Source organism: Lolium rigidum, chromosome 4 (assembly GCF_022539505.1).
Source record: "Lolium rigidum isolate FL_2022 chromosome 4, APGP_CSIRO_Lrig_0.1, whole genome shotgun sequence".
Classification (NCBI taxonomy): Eukaryota; Viridiplantae; Streptophyta; class Magnoliopsida; order Poales; family Poaceae; genus Lolium; species Lolium rigidum.
This window is the reverse complement of record NC_061511.1, coordinates 270,774,458-270,793,599: the sequence shown is the minus strand read 5'-3', so window position 1 is coordinate 270,793,599 and position 19,142 is coordinate 270,774,458. Positions and strand designations below refer to the sequence as shown.

The window sequence follows — 19,142 nt, the reverse complement described above, 5'->3', positions numbered from 1 at the left end:
CTATGCATTTCTTGAATCTTTCCCTGTGCCTCTGCTCCAGTGCTATTCTGGCTAGGAATTCCTGTGTATTCAATTTGACTGCCCTGGCTTGATTACCAAGTGTAAACCTTGCAAATTTGCAAGTTCCAGGGCACTGAGATGCTGTCCCTTGTGCTCCATTTCCTGTGTAAGTTTGGTTGGGCAATACTGCTGGTTAATCTGTAGGTTTCAATGATGTGCACCATGTGTGGTGCTTATTTACCTTGATCTAGAGGTTCATGCTTGCCTTGGGTGTGCTTCGGATATATTCACTTAATTATCTATTTGATTGCACGTGAAGCACTTATACGTGATGCGGTTGTTTGGTTACTTAATTATCCGTTCAAGTGTTAATTACTTGGACTGAGTTCTAGCATGCGAGTAGCATGCTCTAGCAAGCTTCGGTGATCATATGATCACCGGTTGCTTGTAAAAGCTGCTCTTTGTGGTCTATGGCTCACTTGTTGCTCACTCTGTGCTTGTGTGTGTATCACACGAGGCTTAACTCTGGTGTGTATTGTTGTTGGCTTAAGCAAGCTAGCTTGTTGCTCGCACTGATCCATTGGATCACTCGCAAAGCCCTGGTGCTTTGATTTATTTGCTTTGTTCACTTATCCGTGTTGCCTGAATTTTTCCGAAGTGGATAAGTGATGTGAGCTCGCTCTGCAGTTGTGATCATCTAATTAATTGTGTTAGGGCTAGATGGATGCCAACCTTCAGTTGTGTACCCTAGCCCTTTACTGAGTCCAATTGGATAATGAGGTATAGGTTCTTGTACTGGCTTAGGGTTGAGGTGGCCCTGGCAGCACCTGTGTTGCTGTCCTGGTTGCTCCCCTATCTATGATTTGCCATGGCTTGTGTTGGCTGACTGGAATTGAATAATTGTTCACTGGCTTTATCCAGTCTTGGACTTCCAGTGACCTTTTGGTGTTGACAAAATATATAGACAGGTAATTGTCTATAATCGATGGCTTAGCTAGCTGTAGGTGCTTAGTGAGTGGTTTAGGCTAGCTATGGTTTCATTCTTGGCTGGATTCCTCTAGTTATGCATGGATTTGCATAAGCTGTTGTTCCCATAGGATGTTTACCTAGTGGTCTTACCCATCTATGCTTGCACCAAATGGCACTGGTAGCCATATGATGATACACACGGGGTATTCTACCCTTACGTAGCTTCAGTGATGCATTGTATGCTTAATTATGAGCAAGATATGATCTTGCTCAGGCTTTTGTGTGGTATACCTCACTCCAGCTCCTAGATTGTTTGTTGGTGTAGAGGGTTGCTTCTGGGTTGCTCTTATGAATGATTTACTTGCCCTGCTCCTCCTGGTGATCTTGTTTTGATTCAATGGTGAGATTGAGCAAATGGAACAGCACTGGCTGTTCCCCTTGTTCAAGCTGTTCTTGGTGTTCTTGGTAACTTACCCCTTCAACTTCGTCGATGGATGAGCAAATGACTAGGGTTTGAGCACCGAAAAGGTTATATATGTTCGTTGCTATACTCTCCACGGTCGACAGACTTGGCTCTGGTCACTTTGGTGACTCACGATCTTGTGTGTGTGTTGTGCCACATGCACAAGCGGTGCACGGGTGTTGAGCATGCACACCGATGTGTGTCTTGCTTGTGTGTCCGTGTGAACCGGATCCTGTGAACTTGGCTTTGGAGAGGATCAGCTCGCGGACTTGATATTATCCTCTATTTCCATTCTTTTTTAATCCGCCAAGTGGCTTTGCCACTTGGCATAATTTGTTCTTCTTTGTGATTTTGTGCAGGGATCATCCATTGAGCAAAATGGACAAAGACTTCATCAAATACAAGATCAAATGAGGATGACCTTGTAGAATTTAGACTAGGACTATTACTTGTAATTTTTCTTTATTTTCCTTTCTTCTATTCTGCCCATTTGTGTAATGTGTTGTATTATTCTTTTATTTCACTTATGAATATTGTAATGACATTGTAATGTGTGTGATGATCAATAAAGCTCAAAGTTTTCTCTAATGAGCTTTACTTTAATTTAATTGTTCATCTTATTTATTATTGATCATTTACTTAATGAATTTCCTCAATTGAATTATTTAAGTAATTATTTAATGTTTGAATTTGAAATTCAAATTCAACCTTGGTTTGAATTCAACCATGTCATATCATTTGGAATTCAATCAAGCAAACTCTCCTCTCTCATCTCAAAACCCTAAACTAGTGAAGTGAGAAACAAGTTTGTCGCACTCTCAAAACCCTAACCACTGTAAGGTGTCGAGAGAGAAACTTGTCCCCCTTCGATGCAATTTTTGTTTAAAAGCGCGAAATTTCCCCAGAATTTACTATGCAATGCACATCCCTTTCTAAAATCTACCCCTCGATCGTCTCTAAACCTGGGACATTACACTCGCTCTGCCCCTTGGCTTTTTCTACCGGCATCGTGTTGCCCGACTTTTTGTTTACCGGCAAGGACCGGATCATACACAGTCATCTGCCGTGCGTTCACTTCTTTTTCTTTTCTTCTGTCCGGATGGGGGGACGAGGCCTGCCCATGGGACTTGCTTCCGGCATTCTTTGTTGAACGCGCGGATTTCGAGGCTATAGCCTTGTTCAGCTAGCCAGTTGCTCGGCGTTCTGCTGCTCTACGGTATCTAGCAGCTCTCGACACGCTCTTGTTGTTTTGCCGAGCCTCTCCGTAAGCGAGTCACATAGATCTACGGCAGCCTTAGCAGCTTTTATAGTTTTATCCGAGACTCTTGTACTTAGTTTCTCTACAATGCTAACAGATGCAGAGATACTCTTGCCGGTAAGAATTTCCTTACGCAAATCCTGATCTAGATTGCGAGCCTTAAGCCGGTTTTCCGGTATCCTAGCAGCATGAGCGCTAACAGAAGCAAAGCCATGGGCAGCGTTATACTCACGTACGGTTAGGTTCAGCTCGCGGCTGCGCCTTGACGACGTCTTTGCCGCTCTCGAGTATCTTCGGGCGATGCGCCTCCCGGCTCACTTTGAGCCGCTGCCGGGTTGATGTTCTGCGCGATGGGGGTTGCCAGCGCGTTCATCGCCGCTTGGAGAGGTGTTGCCGGTGGTGCGGAAGATGCTCCCGCTGCGCCTGCGTCGCGCTCCAGCGGTGGCTTAGCCACACGGGTCGAAACCGCGCGACCGGCACCTTCAGCTGCAACCTCCTTTCCTGCACCAGCCACACCGGTCATCATTACCTCGACGCTGCCGGCGGCGCGACCAGCACAGAGCCATCTTGGCGGGTCCGGTGCCACCGGCACCGGCGAGAGGCGGCGGCGCACGGGGACGGTGCCGAAGTAGATGCGGTGGCTGCCGAACTTCGATGATGCGGCCGTTCTTGGGGAAGATGCCGCCGTTGGCGAAAGCGGCCTGCGTTGTCGTTGATGAAGTCCATGGCGTAGATGCGCTGCACCAACGCGGACACCGTACGCTCACCGGAGATCTCGAGGACGCCCGCCCGAATGTGAACTCCATCAAGCGCCACTTCATGCCCCACGGTGGGCGCCAACTGTCGTTGTGGTGAACAGACAGATGCCATAGGATGGCTTAGATTGGGGCCGAATGGACGCAAGAGGATTCGGGGGAGGGTTTGTGATCAGGTGTGATGAACTTCCGGATGGTTTCCTCAAGAACTTGGCCAGGGCCAGAGGTTGAAGAAGAAAGACACAAGGAAGAACTCGCTCTAGATCACCATGTTCATTGATTCACACAAGTTACAAGTTACAGGTTTTTCTCTATCTCTGTGGTCTCGCTCTAGATCGCGCCCGTATAGAGGGCTGCCCCCTCTCCTTATATAGGGGAGAGGGTGGCTTACATTGGAAGAAACCCTAATGGCATCTTTGACTGGACAAACTACTTTACAAAGCTACTTTAATCATAGATGACACCGGAGTCCTCTTTAATCGAGGCGGCGACGTCCTCCGGCTTCTTTGACCGTCATCCTTCTCTTTATCGTCGGCCCTTCGTCTAAAGTTACTTTGCTTAGCTCATCTTTGTCTTCTAGCTCTGGAGAGAATCTTTGACCAGCTTTGCCGACAAGCCCTTCCTTCCGGTGGCCCGGTACCTTTTCTATCCGGTTCCGGTATCCCTCTTATGAGGATACCGGCTTAGCCTGTTCAGCCAAACGCCTATCTTAGACTCCGGCATGAACGTCTAACCGGTATCCTGATGGCTCAAACCATCCGGTTTGGCATGCCTTTGGCATACCGGGGGTCATCCCCCCAAGCGTTACTACTGCTACCATATTACCACCATCAACTACACGCCAGCAAGCTATTTTCTGGCGCCGTTACTACTGCTCATATTCATTCATACCACCTGTATTTCACTATCTCTTCGCCGAACTAGTGCACCTATTAGGTGTGTTGGGGACACAAGAGACTTCTTGCTTTGTGGTTGCGGGGTTGCATGAGAGGGATATCTTTGACCTCTTCCTCCCTGAGTTCGATAAACCTTGGGTATCCACTTAAGGGAAACTTGCTGCTGTTCTACAAACCTCTGCTCTTGGAGGCCCAACACTGTCTACAAGAATAGAAGCTCCCGTAGACATCAGTTGCCGTCAGGTCAGAGGCCTTACCGTTACCGTCAGGTCAGTTCCTCTCTAACCGTCTCGTGCTGACGGGTAGCCATCCATCTACCGCTGACGCGTGGGCCGTTTTATTTCCTGATTGTATACGCGGTGCTGCCAATGACAAATGGGGCCGCTCTTAGCCATCCATCTACCGCTGACGCGTGGGCCGTTTTATTTCCCGATTGTATACGCGGTGCTGCCAATGACAAATGGGGCCGCTCTTAGCCATCCATCTACCGGCGACGCGTGGGCCGTTTTATTTCCCGATTGTATACGCGGTGCTGCCAATGACAAATGGGGCCGCTCTATGGGGCTGCCGCAGCCAATGACTAGTGGGTTGTCTATTTATTTATAGAAAATTATATATTGCCGCTCTGTGGGGCCTCCGCGACCAATGACCGCTGTGGCGGGTGACTATTTTCGCAGCTTAATCTAGAGTGACTCTTATGCTAAACATTGTGCATCCCGACGTTGACCTAGCGGTGGCGGCGAGCATAGCCGTTCTGACCATGCCGATATTGGCATCGGCATCGGCATCGTTTGGAGGATGTGGTGCTCGAATAATAGTGGAAATGCGATATTATTTTTTACATAATATATAGAAAATAGCTAGATCTCTAAATCGATGCATATGAAGCTACATATATATTCTTGGTCATAATCCCCTTATCTAAAGGGGATGGATGCATGGCTTCACGTCGTCGTCACTTTCATCGTCAGTATCTTCGTCGTCTGAGTAGTAGTACTTCCTGCACATTGTTCCGTCGAACACCTTCACTGTGAGCACATCATCGCCTTCATATTTGAAGTGTACGTAGCAGCCGAAATCCACACCGTGCGCGATGGCGAAATTCTCCCAGCCCTTGTCGAGATACATCCGGCCTTGTCGCGTCAAATAGGACCTCCACGGTCCGGAGACGAGGACCGCAGATCAGTCTGCTCGCGAGATACACCTTAGGCGGCTCCTGGCCGTCAAGATAGTCGGCAAACTTTTTTGGGAGTGCTGCAAAGAGATCGAGCGCCGATCGTTTGAAATTAAAGGTTTTTTAGAACATGCCCATAATTAATCACATGCATCATATATGTGTGAACGCGTACGTACCTTCTTGACCAAAGGGTCTTCGTAGATGACGATGAAGAACTCCTCTATGATCAATGGCAGTGTTGACGACGGTGGTGGTGACAATGATGATGATCCACCACCCCGGCCGCCCCTTCCCCTTCCCCTTCCCCTTCCCCTTCCCCTTCCCCTTCCCCTTCCCCTTCCCCTTCCGGTCCGCGTTCGAGACGTGGAAGCCATGGCAATGGATGATCAAGTGTATGTGACCGAAGAAGAGAGAGGCAGAACCTATTGACACAAGTGATAGTCGTGTGGGTGTTTATAAGGGAGAGATGACCGTTGTAGGGGTTTACACAATAAAATAAGGAGGAGGTGAACGTTGGTGGGGGTTTACACAATAAATTAAGGAGGAGATGACCGTTGTGGGGGTTTACACAATAAATTAAGGAGGAGACGACCGTTGTGGGGGTATATATCTCAACAAAAAAGTAATGCGGACTATCTTGACGGAAATGGAACTTCGTGATATAGTTTATCATTTTACCGTGAAAAGTAATGCCTAAAAGAAATGGTAATTCGTGATAGTTTATCATTTACCGTAATGGCTACAACAAATCGTTGATGGTTTATCATTTTTTGCGTGAAAAGTAATGGCTACAAGAAATGGGTGATGGTGTATCATTTTTTGTGTGCAAAGTAATGGCTACAACAAAATCGGTGATGGTTTATCGTTTTTGCGTGAAAAGTAATGGCTACAAGAAATGGGTGATGGTGTATCATTTTTTGCGTGAAAAGTAATGGCTACAACAAAATCGGTGATGATTTATCGTTTTTTGCGTGAAAAGTAATGGGTACAAGAAATGGGTGATGGTGTATCATTTTTGTGCGTGAAAAGTAATGGCTACAACAAATCGGTGATGGTTTATCGTTTTTTGCGTGAAAAGTAATGGCTACAAGAAATGGGTGATGGTGTATCATTTTTTGCATGAAAAGTAATGGCTACAACAAATCGGTGATGTTTTATCATTTTTTGCGTGAAAAGTAATGCCTAAAAAGAGTTTATAATTTAGCTCGTGAAAAATAATGCAGAAAACCAAACTTTGCGTGAAGCTAACCGACGACAGAGAGAGAGAGAGAGAGGGTGGTGGCCCCGACCAGAGAGAGAGATAGGGGTTATCCTGCCCGTTAGATCATACGATCAACGGTCGGCGGGCACGATCCGCGTGACATGGGCTAGACCAATAAGGGCAATGTTGGGCGTCTGTGAGAGTTTGTGAAGGGAGAGGGCAAAAGCCGAGTAGTATCAAGAAACCAAGGGCAAGTGAGTAGTAAACGGACTAAGGGATTCAAATATGAGATTTAAAAAATGGAAAATGCGTGTTTTGTACAATGAAACCCATCTTGGCCTACCTCAAACTATTTGCAATACAAATCTACATGAGTGTGAAAATTATGGCCTCATTCAGACAAAGTATGTTTTGGGGAAAGCTGTTTTGGGTAGGGCTTATTATGAAAAACCATGCACCTTCATAGCTACTAGGTGATTTGAGAAATGGCAATTTGTGGTGAAACTTGATTTATCTATGATTTGTGAAGTGGCAATTTGTGGTAAAGACTCCATGAGTAAGTGCCACTCTTTTTCGGAATTTTTTGCACATTAAATAACTAATTTAACTAGGTAATCCCATTTGTTGACTCTCTGTTGACTAGCCACTTGAGGGTAAAACTGAGTATATTACACTAGCCAGTATTAGCACTCAAGGAGAAAACTGAGCACACAAAAAATGCTAGTACATGACTCGGGGGGTATACCTGAGTATATCTAAATTTCCAGGGTTAGTCCCGAGGACGCGTGTTGCGGTGCAGAAGTGGAAGACGTGCCATTGTTGACGCGTGTCGCGGTGCAGACGTGCAAATAGTGGACGCGGTCGCATTTAGGACGCGTAAGCCCCTCCCTCCCTATGCACACAGTCGTCTCATTCTCGCTCACGCACGAAACCACCCCTCTCACGTCCCATCAACTTCTCCAAATCGAAAAAACCCCAACCGCCGTACGCACGCTACCCTGCCGGCGATGGAGAAGAAGAATGCGCCGGCGGCCGTCGCCTCCGAGCCCGTCGCCTCCGCGCCCGTCGCCTCCGAGCCCGTCGCCGCCGAGCGCGTCGCCGCCGAGCGCGTCGCCTCCGAGGGCGGCGCATCCAAGCGCGGCGCCTCCGTGAACTGGACCTCTCTCTCGGCTGATGGACCACTTCACAAGATCGGCCAATGCTTACTCGGCGAACGAGGAGTACGCCGACACCTACTCCGCTATGAGGCAAGTCCGTAGAAATTGGCGCTCGGGTTTGCCCGAGCCCGACGTGCACCCGGACGAATGGATCATGCTACACCACGCCCTTCCACGCGTCGCTGAGTTCACCTTCCTCCAACTCGGCACATCATGCTACGTCACCATAGATCTATCGGAAGTTCATACAAGGTTCAAATTCCTCCATATCTACCTTTTTATTTTCAATCTTAAACACATCTTAGTGCTTAATGTTATCTTCATCAATATATTTTAGATACTACTTCGTCGGCTTTTGCCGTGGTGTCATCGTGCTTGCCCAGAAGAACCCGCCGCACAAGATACGGCTGCTGAACCCACTCACAAAGAAATCGAACACTATGTTTGAGGCGCAGATGCCATCTGTTTTTCTGAAATCAGTCGCTATTATCAAATCCCCGACTATGGTCTTCGTTTCCGCACATTACCCGTCGGAAATTGGTTGGGTCGATGAGAGAACTCCAACTAAGGATATAAATGAAGATTGGGGAGAAGGAAGATTTTCGATCAAGAACCATTATCTACGTTGCATTACCCCGTTCAATGGTGAACGCGTATGCGATAGCTGCGGACAATTTTGAGATCGGAAGAATAGTGTGCACCAATGTACGGTTGCGGCAGCCGCGAGCACCTTGTCAAGATGGAGACACTAATTTCATTTCCGGAACTTGGACGTCGAAGTTCTACCTTGTGAAGTCGGATGGTGATCTCGTTGCTTGTGTTGTTGGTCAGCGAGGCTTTGGCGGGCAAACCATTGGTGTACCGTGTGGACACTCAGAGCCGCTCTCTCCATCCGGTCAGTAACATTGGCAGTAATGCCTTCTTCGTGAATTATATCCGGTGTATCTCCGTCGACACCAGAGTGTACCCGACACTTCGACCTGGCAGCATCTACTACGCGGATTTGGGTTATATCAGAGAGTACTCTCATGATACAAAGGCCTGGGATGAGTGGCCAGTACGTGTGGATAGAATAGGAAGGTACGGTATGAGAAATGAACACAAGCCATACTGTTTGGAGGATGTATTGGCCGCACACTGCAGACGGAAGGAGTTCAATGAATATTTCCTTGGGGAAATGCACGAATGGAGCGACGAAGAAATATATGAGGAGGAATGAAGAACAAATTCATTCATCCTAATCTTCTTGGTGTCCATACATTGCGTGCGTCTTGTATATTTTTCAGCTTAGTTTGTCATGAACATTAACAACGTTATTGCCTGCTTTTGGCTGCTTGTATGCGGTTTATGTATTATACTTAGTTTTGTGATTATCTTGTTGTGAATTTATCATATACTAGCTTCTAGATTTGCTACTAGATTTGCTGCCATATTGGGCAAAAAACGAGGGCCAAAAGGCATAAATAACTCCAGAGATTTGCTACTAGATTTGCTGCCATATTGAAGAAAGACAGAAATAGAAGCTTCTAAAAAGACAGAGAGAGAAAGAGGGGAAAATGTGCTCTTAAAAATGCCAATTTGGGCCGAGAGAGACAAAACCCGGCTCCTGCTCACGTGCAACCAAACGCTTCTCGTCTGTCCCACGCGGTCCCTTTCTACCAGCCCCACGTGACGCGGCCCCACACGACGCGGCCCCACGGACGACGCGGCGCAACACGTCGGCCACGGAACGTCCAAATAAACGGATTCCTTCCGTCTGAGCTCCTTCTGCGGGTTTCAGACATAGGCTTGGGGAAAACTGAGGAAAAACTAAGGGGCTGGGGAAAACTGAGTACAACTAACGACCCGAGGGCACGAAAATAGAAATCCCATTACAAAACTCTTGCGGATTTGTCTTGTAAGAATGCGGCATTAAACTATCGTTTAGTTTACAAGCACAAACCCTAAATATGCTAAGCTCAACTAAGTATAACAATAGCAACTAGAGCTAAGCAAGATAGGCACAAGATATATGTAGCACAAGTGATAGCAAGATATATGTACTTCAAGCACGATGGCTATCACAAGGAAAGAGAGCTCGGGTATAGAAATAACCGAGGCACGCGGAGACGAGGATGTATTCCCGTGTTCCCTTGCTTTAGAACAAGGTACGCCACGTTTGGAGGAGTGGAGGTCCCACGAAGGATTCCCCGCGCCACGAAGGCTCACCCTATTCTCCGAACCACACCCACGAAGGATAATGGCCCTTTCCTTATGGTTAGTTTTTCCTCCGCTCCGGAGATGGCAAGCTCCACAATCACTTCACAAGCTCCACGAAGGAGAAGCCCGGGCCCCTTCACAATCTTCCACGAAGAAATCACCGGGACACCAACCAAGCCAACTAGGAGGTCACCCTCCAAGAGTAACAAGCTCACGGTCTCTCACTCGAACAAATCGTGGTGGAGAGCTCAACACTATGCAATGATGCATAGCAAGAACACCGGAGGTGTTCAAGTCCTTCACACTCAAATCCCACCAAAGCAACGAATGCTAGGATGAGATTGGAGAGGAAGAACAAGGGGGAAAGTCAACTAAAGACTCCAAGATCTAGATCCCAAGAGATTCCCTCACTTAGAGAAGAAATGGTTTGGTGGAAGTGTAGATCTAGATCTCCTCTCTCAAATCCTCAAATATGAACAAGAATGGTTGGAGGAATCAAGGGAGAGAGCAACTTCTTCAAATGCAACAATGGAGGTGAGAGAAAGGGGAAGAACTTGTTGTCTCAAGGTAGGAGAAAGGTATTTATAGTGGGGGAAGAAGAAATAACCGTTGGGGAAGAAACGGGGTGAAAAACGCATAAAATTCGGGCAGAAAAACAGCCCAGCCGGTTGCCAGGCCGGCCGACCGGCCTGGGCACTGAGGAGCCCGGTCGGTGGCCCGGTCCGACCGGCCCAGCAACCGGGTGCGGCCTGGTGGCGCGCTGGGCGGCGGGAAGGCCACAGGCCGCGTGGGCGGCGGCGGCCCAGCAGCGCCGGGCGGCGCGGACTGCAGGCCGCGCGGGGGCGCGACGGGGGCGCGGGCCGGACGGAGTGGCGGCCCGGTTAAATTCCCGGTTGGACCGGAGGTGGAGCTGGGCTGCCCGGCGCGTGGGCCGGTGGCCGCCCGGTCGACCGAGTTGGCCGGCGTGCGGCCCGGCAGGCCGGGCGGCAACCGGGCAGCCGTCCCCTTTTTTTCTTTTTCTTTTTCTTTTTCTTCTTTTACCTTTTCTTTAATAACTATTGCTCCCGAACTCCGATTGACATGAAACTAATTTCGTTGGAAAGATAACAACAAATGCTATCCAATAGAAAGTGCAAACTCATCAAACTGTAGGAGGGGATTTTATCATGAATATAAAAGGGTAGAACCTTATATCATGAATAAACGGTAAAATCACCCAACCTCGAAAACGCAATAGAAGATGCATGCGAACACCGTTTTCGATGAACTTGGGCTTGTTGTAAAGCTAGCAACAAGCTCAAGAACCTCACATAGAGAAACACCAAGAAGCAATAAGGATATGCAAAGTATGCAAAGGATTGAGCTCCCTAGGACGATGTGATCAAGTTACTCAACCGAAAGCCCCTCTTAATAGTGTGGCTATCTATCCTATAATCCGGTCTCCCAATATCCACCTTGAGACCGGTAAAAGGAAACCTAGCCAGGCCATACCTTTGCCTTGCGCATCCCGCTTGATCTTGATGATGACTCTTCAAGCTTCACTCAAGCCGGAATGCCTCACTTGACCAATGTTGCTTCGTGAAGACTCACAAATGCTCCCCCATACACTATGATGGGAAAGCCCCATTGATGCACATCTTCACATGTCCATTATCACCAAATGGACGACAAGCTTCAAGCATGTGATCCACTCAAGATACTCATCTTGAACTTGCCCAACTCAACCTTGTATCTTCTCATACGATGATCTTGATGCCAATACACAAGGTATACATTTATCTTCATGGCATCCATACTTGAATCCAACACATGGAGAGCAAGTAGTACCTATGGAATATTTCTTCATATAAACTCAATGAAAACATTAGTCCATAGGGGTTTTCATTAGTTACCAAAACCACACATAGGGGCAATGTACCCTTACACCTTCCGCCTACTTAAAGTCTCCGTCGCGAAAACCCTACCACGTTCGACAAAACCAGAGAAAACCTTCCAGAGCCGCCGCCATCGCGAAGCCAAGATCTGGGGGACAGGAGTCTCTATTCCGGCACGCCGCCGGGACGGGGAAGTGCCCCCGGAAGGCTTCTCCATCAACACTACCGTCATCTTCATCAACGCTGCTGTCTCCCATGAAGAGGGAGTAGTTATCCATCGAGGCTCGGGGCTGTACCGGTAGCTATGTGGTTCATCTCTCTCCTATGTACTTCAATACAATAATCTCATGAGCTGCCTTACATGATTGAGATTCATATGATGATGCTTGTAATCTAGATGTCATTATGCTAGTCAAGTGGATTTTACTTATGTGATCTCCGGAGACTCCTTGTCCCACGTGTGTAAAGGTGACAGTGTGTGCACCGTGTGGGTCTCTTAGGCTATATTTCACAGAATACTTATTCACTGTTATGGATGGCATAGTGAAGTGCTTATTCATATCTCTTTATGATTGCAATGTGTTTTGTATCACAATTTATCTGTGTGCTACTCTAGTGATGTTATTAAAGTAGTTTATTCCTCATGCACGGTGTAATGGTGACAGTGTGTGCATCGTGTAGTACTTGGCGTAGGCTATGATTGTGATCTCTTGTAGATTATGAAGTTAACTATTGCTATGATAGTATTGATGTGATCTATTCCTCCTTTCGTAGTGTGAAAGTGACAGTGTGCATGCTATGTTAGTACTTGGTTTGGTTATGTTGATCTGTTATGCACTCTAAGGTTATTTAAATATGAACATTGAATATTGTGGAGCTTGTTAACTCCGGCATTGAGGGTTCGTGTAATCCTACACGGTTAGTGGTGTTCATCATCCAACAAGAGGGTGTAGAGTCTAGCATCTATTTATTTATTCCGTTATGTGATCAATGTTGAGAGTGTCCACTAGTGAAAGTATGATCCCTAGGCCTTGTTCCTAAATATCGCTATCGCTGCTTGTTTCTTGTTTTCTCGCATCTTTACTTCCTGCAATATTACTACCATCAGCTGCACGCCAGCAAGCACTTTTACGGCGCCGTTACTACTCGCTCATATTCATTCATACCACCTGTATTTCACTATCTCTTCGCCGAACTAGTGCACCTATTAGGTGTGTTGGGGACACAAGAGACTTCTTGCTTTGTGGTTGCATGAGAGGGATATCTTTGACCTCTTCCTCCCTGAGTTCGATAAACCTTGGGTAATCCACTTAAGGGAAACTTGCTGCTGTTCTACAAACCTCTGCTCTTGGAGGCCCAACACTGTCTACAAGAATAGAAGCACCCGTAGACATCATTGCACCGGCTTGGGAACTGGTTTATCTGGCCTGGGAGCCGGTTGGACCGGCCTGGGAGCCGTTTGGTCCGGCCCGGGGCCGGTCTGGCCGGGCTGTGCACCAGGGTGACAGGCGGAACCCCGTGGACATCACCCTGGTTGGCACCGGCGTACATGCCGGTTTTCGTCGGGCTGCCGGTGGTGGGTCCGGTCTGGCGGGGCCTGGGGCCAGGTGGGTCGGTTGGCCGGACTTGGCACCGGATGCTGCCCGAAACTGCATCTTCTTCCCGATTCCAAACCTCGAAATTCGCGATTCTGCTAGCAAAAACTGCCCGAAACGATGGAAAAACTGTGCCCTAACAGCACAAAACTTCCTCCACCTCAACCTCCTTCAACCTTGAGCCAATCTCCTCTGATGCAAACTGATCCGATGAGATCAATCAACACAACCTCGCCGTGAGCAACCTAGAAATCTGATACCACATGATAAGGGGATCCCAGCAGATCCTCCTAAGGTGTTGCCCGATCTTTCGCAGCGAGAACCTGAGATAGTAGATACTCCCAACAACGCGATGAACGCAGCCTGGAGAAGAGGGATGAATCCAGCAAGCAACGGATCGATGAACGATACGCCTCAAACCTGAGGTAGATAATCCTTGATGAACACAAGAACCTTCGCATCGGATATATTACGATCTAGATAAACGACAGCGCCGTACCCCCGGAGGGTTGATACACGTGATCACACGTAATAATTTAAACCTCAACTTGTCTAACCCTAAACTCTAACCGTGCCAGCCCTTATATGAGGGGGTTGGCCGGCCAAGCCCTTGTGGGCTTGCCTAACTTGGTTTGGACAGGCCCAAACCAAAACTAACTTGACTTATTAAAATCCTAATTAGCCCATATGTGATCATTATATAAAATAAGATAACTAGGTTGGTGGAGTCCTGAAATTGGGCTTCACATCGGCCTTCATGCCCGTATCAGCATCTCTTCTTGAAGGTGATGCCTTGGTACTTGGTGATCCGAGGTGATTGTAGTGTGGTGGGACAACTTCAGAGGACGCTAGCAGTTGTTGGGCGCCATTGTTTCGTCGATATGTCATTGGCTTCCTTTGTATCTTTCTTTTTTAAGTTGAACATGTTTCTCTTGTTCCCCCAACACTTTCCTTTGTACAAACTCTTGTTTGGTGTGGTTGTTTTATTAATAAAGGGAGGGAGAGCAATTGTATTCCATGTTTTTGGAAAACGTTGTTGACACAGATATTACAAATCTATAATAATTAAATAGGAGCAACCCACTAAGTGATTTCTCTCAGCATGCAAGCCATTCACATCATCAAAATGCCACCTCAACAAATTACTTTAATTTCAGTTTTGATAATCAGTAAGCCACGTCACCATTGATTGTTTCATCTCAACATCTCATTCACCGCACATGCATGTCCGATGCTTGATATTCTCATACGTCTGCCTCTGAAAGAACTACATCATAATCTATATCTTCCATTTTACATTAATGCTTCTTTCATTGCATCAAAAATTAACTCCCTTCCACCTTGGCATACGAACAGGTTCAGGAAGCTATGTCTTCCATGCATTCATGATCCTTGACTTTTTTAGTACTCCATTCGTCCTAGCAGTTCTTAACAGCCACTTCCTTGGTCCCGCTCCGTGTTCACCTCACCTCACCTGGCGGTCATGTAGCCCAGAATCGATACAAAAATGGGGTTCTTTTAGGCTGCATCAGAGGATGAATGTCAAGAACATGAGATTTGGGAGCAGCTGGCAGCCTGGAACTGCGACTATCCGTGCCTCGAGTGACATGCGCCAATCAGTTAACTGTTCATCTTCAACCAGGTCAAGCCCTCAAACCTTCAAGTTTCCCTTCATAAAAAATTGCGTTATCATCCTCAGAGGCTCGGTAACCAGCTTCACCTGAGTAGTGACGAATTTTCCGTCTCTCCCGATCTGGAGGTAACAAACATGTAGCACGATTTAATTATTTTTTAGATGCTTAATGAAATTTCCGTTAGTACTTTAAACATCATCCTATATGTGTACTACAGCTTGGTAGAGATAAAGTAGCTAGAGTGAGTAGCTCCTCCGACTTCTTGCTCTGGCTATGGTCGCTGCGAGGATATGATCCAAAGTGTCCATGTAGTTCCATCTTTCCCTCAACTCTTTATTTTTATATATATCGTTCTTGAAGAATATACAATATATGCGTATATTTCTGTCTTCTCCTATATATGTTGTTGAACAAAAAATTGATAATTTTAATATTCCTACCATATTTCCATTAGTATACCTCCTAATCAGTGAACAGCTAGCAATTGTCCTTTTCTATTTGATTTCCACTGTACTTAATCTGGTAACAATTTTTTAATGCATATTGAGGATTCGAATAATTTGTCAACTATGTAATTCCATCTACGGTATCCATTCTTTCATGTTTGATGAGTAAATCCCAGTGGCACTTCTGAATACCTAAAGTTTTCCGGAGCCAAGCTGTAAGGCTGAACGGGTGAGGATCACTTCATGTGTTTGTGTTTGCCGCTTCAATTTTTCATGCTTTCCTCCAATGATAGTCCAAGCTGAAACCAGGTGCGCCTACCTTTCTTTTTGACATTCATGTGATATTAACTGCTACTTAGCTTCTGCTTCCAAATTAGCATTGGCTCACAAAGATAAGTAGTTGAAATTCCAGCCATGTGTTATTACTGATTAACCAAATTGCAATAGCTCACATTTTTTACATTTGATAGTTTACTCTTTATGTAAAAGGTCTAACTATTTTATTTTCCAGGAAATGTTGATGATTGTGTGGTATTTATTTGTAGATCTCGGTCAAGTACAATCCTAGGAATGACTGGAACATCATCTGAATATTGACATTATGTTTCTTTTTAAAGAAGTTAGAGTAAATAGGATGGAATCGTCTTCATGCCTTGTCGCATATACCCTCCACTTCTTATTTCCAAAACAGTTATATTTTATTTTCAGGTCAAGCCTTAAAGGTCTGCGATGGTAGCCCAACAAATTGAAGGCTTGGCCTAACTGGCTATAGACATGCATTTCTCAAGTAATTTCCCTTCTACGTGTGTGCATAGTGTAATTGTTCAGCGTACCCATAAAAGTACTACCAAAAGATATTCTAATGACGTATCAATTAAGTTGAAGAATTGGTTGATTCATTATTCTTCTGGAGAAAATATACGAGCCTTTTCAGCTCAAGTACAATGGTGTTTTCTTTTGTTAATTTGCGTCCCTCAAATTCATCTCAATTAAATTTCAAATTTTCTAATACTCTCTCACAAACCACACATTTTTTTTCTTATACGATCAGCTAATGATTCCGCAGCAACGCGCGGGGTATCATCTAGTTTAATTTAATGCTAGAACCTGTGAACCACTTTCTTTTTTGCTGAGAGGGACCTGCATGCACGTGCTGGATCTGGACGGGATCTGAATCAGACGGCCCTGATCTATACAGCGTGCACGCCTGAATTAAATAACAGTCGATCTCACTTAATCTCACTGAAATGTTCTTTGACTCTGGTCCACCAACCGCACAACACTTTGCCCCGCTCCTCAAGAAGCGAAGAAGACTCTTGTCCCTCCTCGTCGAGACGCGATTCAAAATTCATTCTCCTCTCAACCTCGAACGTTGCCACCGCTCACCGCATTGCAAGCCAGCCATGGCTCCCCCTCTCCTCCTCGCCCTCCTCTGCCTCGTCGCCTCCGCCGCGGTCCGGCACGCGGCCGCCGACGTGCCGCCGTCCAACAAGCTCATCTTCATCCTGGCCGGCCAGTCCAACATGGCGGGCCGCGGCGGCGTCGTCGGCACGCACTGGGACGGCCACGTCCCGTCCCCGGACTGCTCCCCGTCCCCGTCCATCCTCCGCCTCTCCCCCGCGCTGCGCTGGGAGCAGGCCCGCGAGCCGCTGCACCAGGGCATCGACGGCAACCACACCTGCGGGGTCGGCCCCGGCATGGCCTTCGCCAACGCCCTCCTCCGCTCCTCCGTCTCGCCCGGGGAGGTGCTCGGCCTCGTTCCCTGCGCCGTCGGCGGCACGCGGATGGCGGAGTGGGCCAAGGGGTCGGAGCTCTACGAGGACATGGTGCGGCGGGCCAGGGTCGCCGTCGAGACGGGGGGCCGGATCGGGGCCGTGCTCTGGTACCAGGGGGAGAGCGACACCGTGCGCTGGGCCGACGCCAACGAGTACGCGCGCCGGATGGGGATGCTTGTCCGTGAGCTACGCGTCGACCTCGCCATGCCGCACCTCCTCCTCATCCAGGTCAATTCAATTTCCTTCTTCCTCCTTACTAGTCAACTGTCGTCAGTTCGTTCTTGGTTGGTGGCCTGCCGATCGTAGGAATGAGTAGTTCGGCAGACGGCAGGTCTGGTGGGAGCATTTGCTTGATAGATCTGCACGATTTGGATAGAGAATAATTGACATTCTTAGTGGAGGGACAGGACTACTAGTACCTTTGCTTGTCACCTGGGCATGGTTGGTGGAGGAGATCTTTCTTTCCCTCAGAAGCAAAGAACACCAGTCTTTTTCCTTCTTCTTTTCTGTAGTGGGCGGTTCATACAGAGCAGAGTTGGCACTAGTCGCTGGCTTAGGATTGATGATTCGTTTGGGCGCAGTATGCCATGGGTAATGGACATTTCTGTCAAATAATCACCTCGGATGACTATGGAAATAGTGTGCCATTTCAAGATCTGTGCACGTAAGATTTTATTGCTGCCATCCATACAAGGAACTGAAGAAGCGCAACCTTATAAGTAGACACCACTTGTAGCATGCAGAGCAGCAAGGTTAATGTGTATATTGTGTTAACCTCAAGTCCAGCAGTTAACCGTAGCATTTGCCAAAGGTACTAGCTGCAGACAGTAACGACGCATCAGGGCTCACTTCTTACAATTCGCCCTTTTCGATGTTTCAGGTTGGGCTGGCGTCAGGGCTTGGCCAGTATACCGAAGTCGTGAGGGAAGCTCAGAAAGGATTGAAGCTTCGGAACGTGAGGTTTGTCGACGCCATGGGGTTGCCGTTCCAAGATGGCCATCTGCATCTTAATACTCAGGCTCAGGTCCAGCTCGGACATATGCTGGCTCAGTCCTATTTGACTTATGGTACATCCACACACTAGTAGTAGTAGTACTTAAGAGATCCATTTCTTTTAATTGTTGTCCATGTTGGTTTAGTTTCTCCTCTGAACTCTTATTTGAGCAGCATTCTTACAATTCTTCAATTGGATTGGTATAAACATGCCATTTTAATCCATCCCAAGTTCTTTATGATCAATGCAAATGAGTTTGGACAGCCACTAGAGTCGCTGTTTCTTGATGGAAATTTCTCCATTTTTTGCCAATTGCGTTCGAGAATGATAAGCATGTGGAGCTTCGCCGTTATGATCAATGATTTTTCTTTTGGCCAATTGGTATACACATGAATGGAGCTTCACCATTAGTTGCAGGAACTGAAAAGGCCTTGTTAAACGATGTCAAGCGCATATATAAAGCCAATCAAACCATCCGAAGAAATATAGGGGTAATGAAATTAAGTTCAGACTCCACAGTAGGTCCTGTCCTTTTTTTTCACATAGAAATGGAATGCTAAGAACCCCTTAAGAACTTATTGTGCAACTGTCCATGTCATTTTTCTTTTCAAATTATGTGTGTTAGAAATTTAGTTTCGTTGAGATACATTGTTTAGTTTTATGTAGAAAAAATTGAGGTTGTGAAAATTTGAAGATAAATTGAAGAACAAGCTTTAGCATTGTAATCTTCCCAATATTGTTAACAAAAA

General features: G+C 46.8%; 1 protein-coding gene across 1 annotated transcript; it reads left to right on the top strand.

The window, feature by feature from the left end:
- The first annotated feature begins 17,132 nt into the window (after nucleotides 1-17,132).
- On the top strand, nucleotides 17,133-18,484 carry LOC124650571 (probable carbohydrate esterase At4g34215). Its single transcript, XM_047190082.1, has 2 exons — nucleotides 17,133-17,627; nucleotides 18,280-18,484. The coding sequence occupies exons 1-2, from the start codon at nucleotides 17,148-17,150 to the stop codon at nucleotides 18,481-18,483; spliced, it is 684 nt and encodes a 227-aa protein (XP_047046038.1). The 5' UTR covers nucleotides 17,133-17,147; the 3' UTR covers nucleotide 18,484.
- The last annotated feature ends 658 nt before the right edge of the window (nucleotides 18,485-19,142 follow it).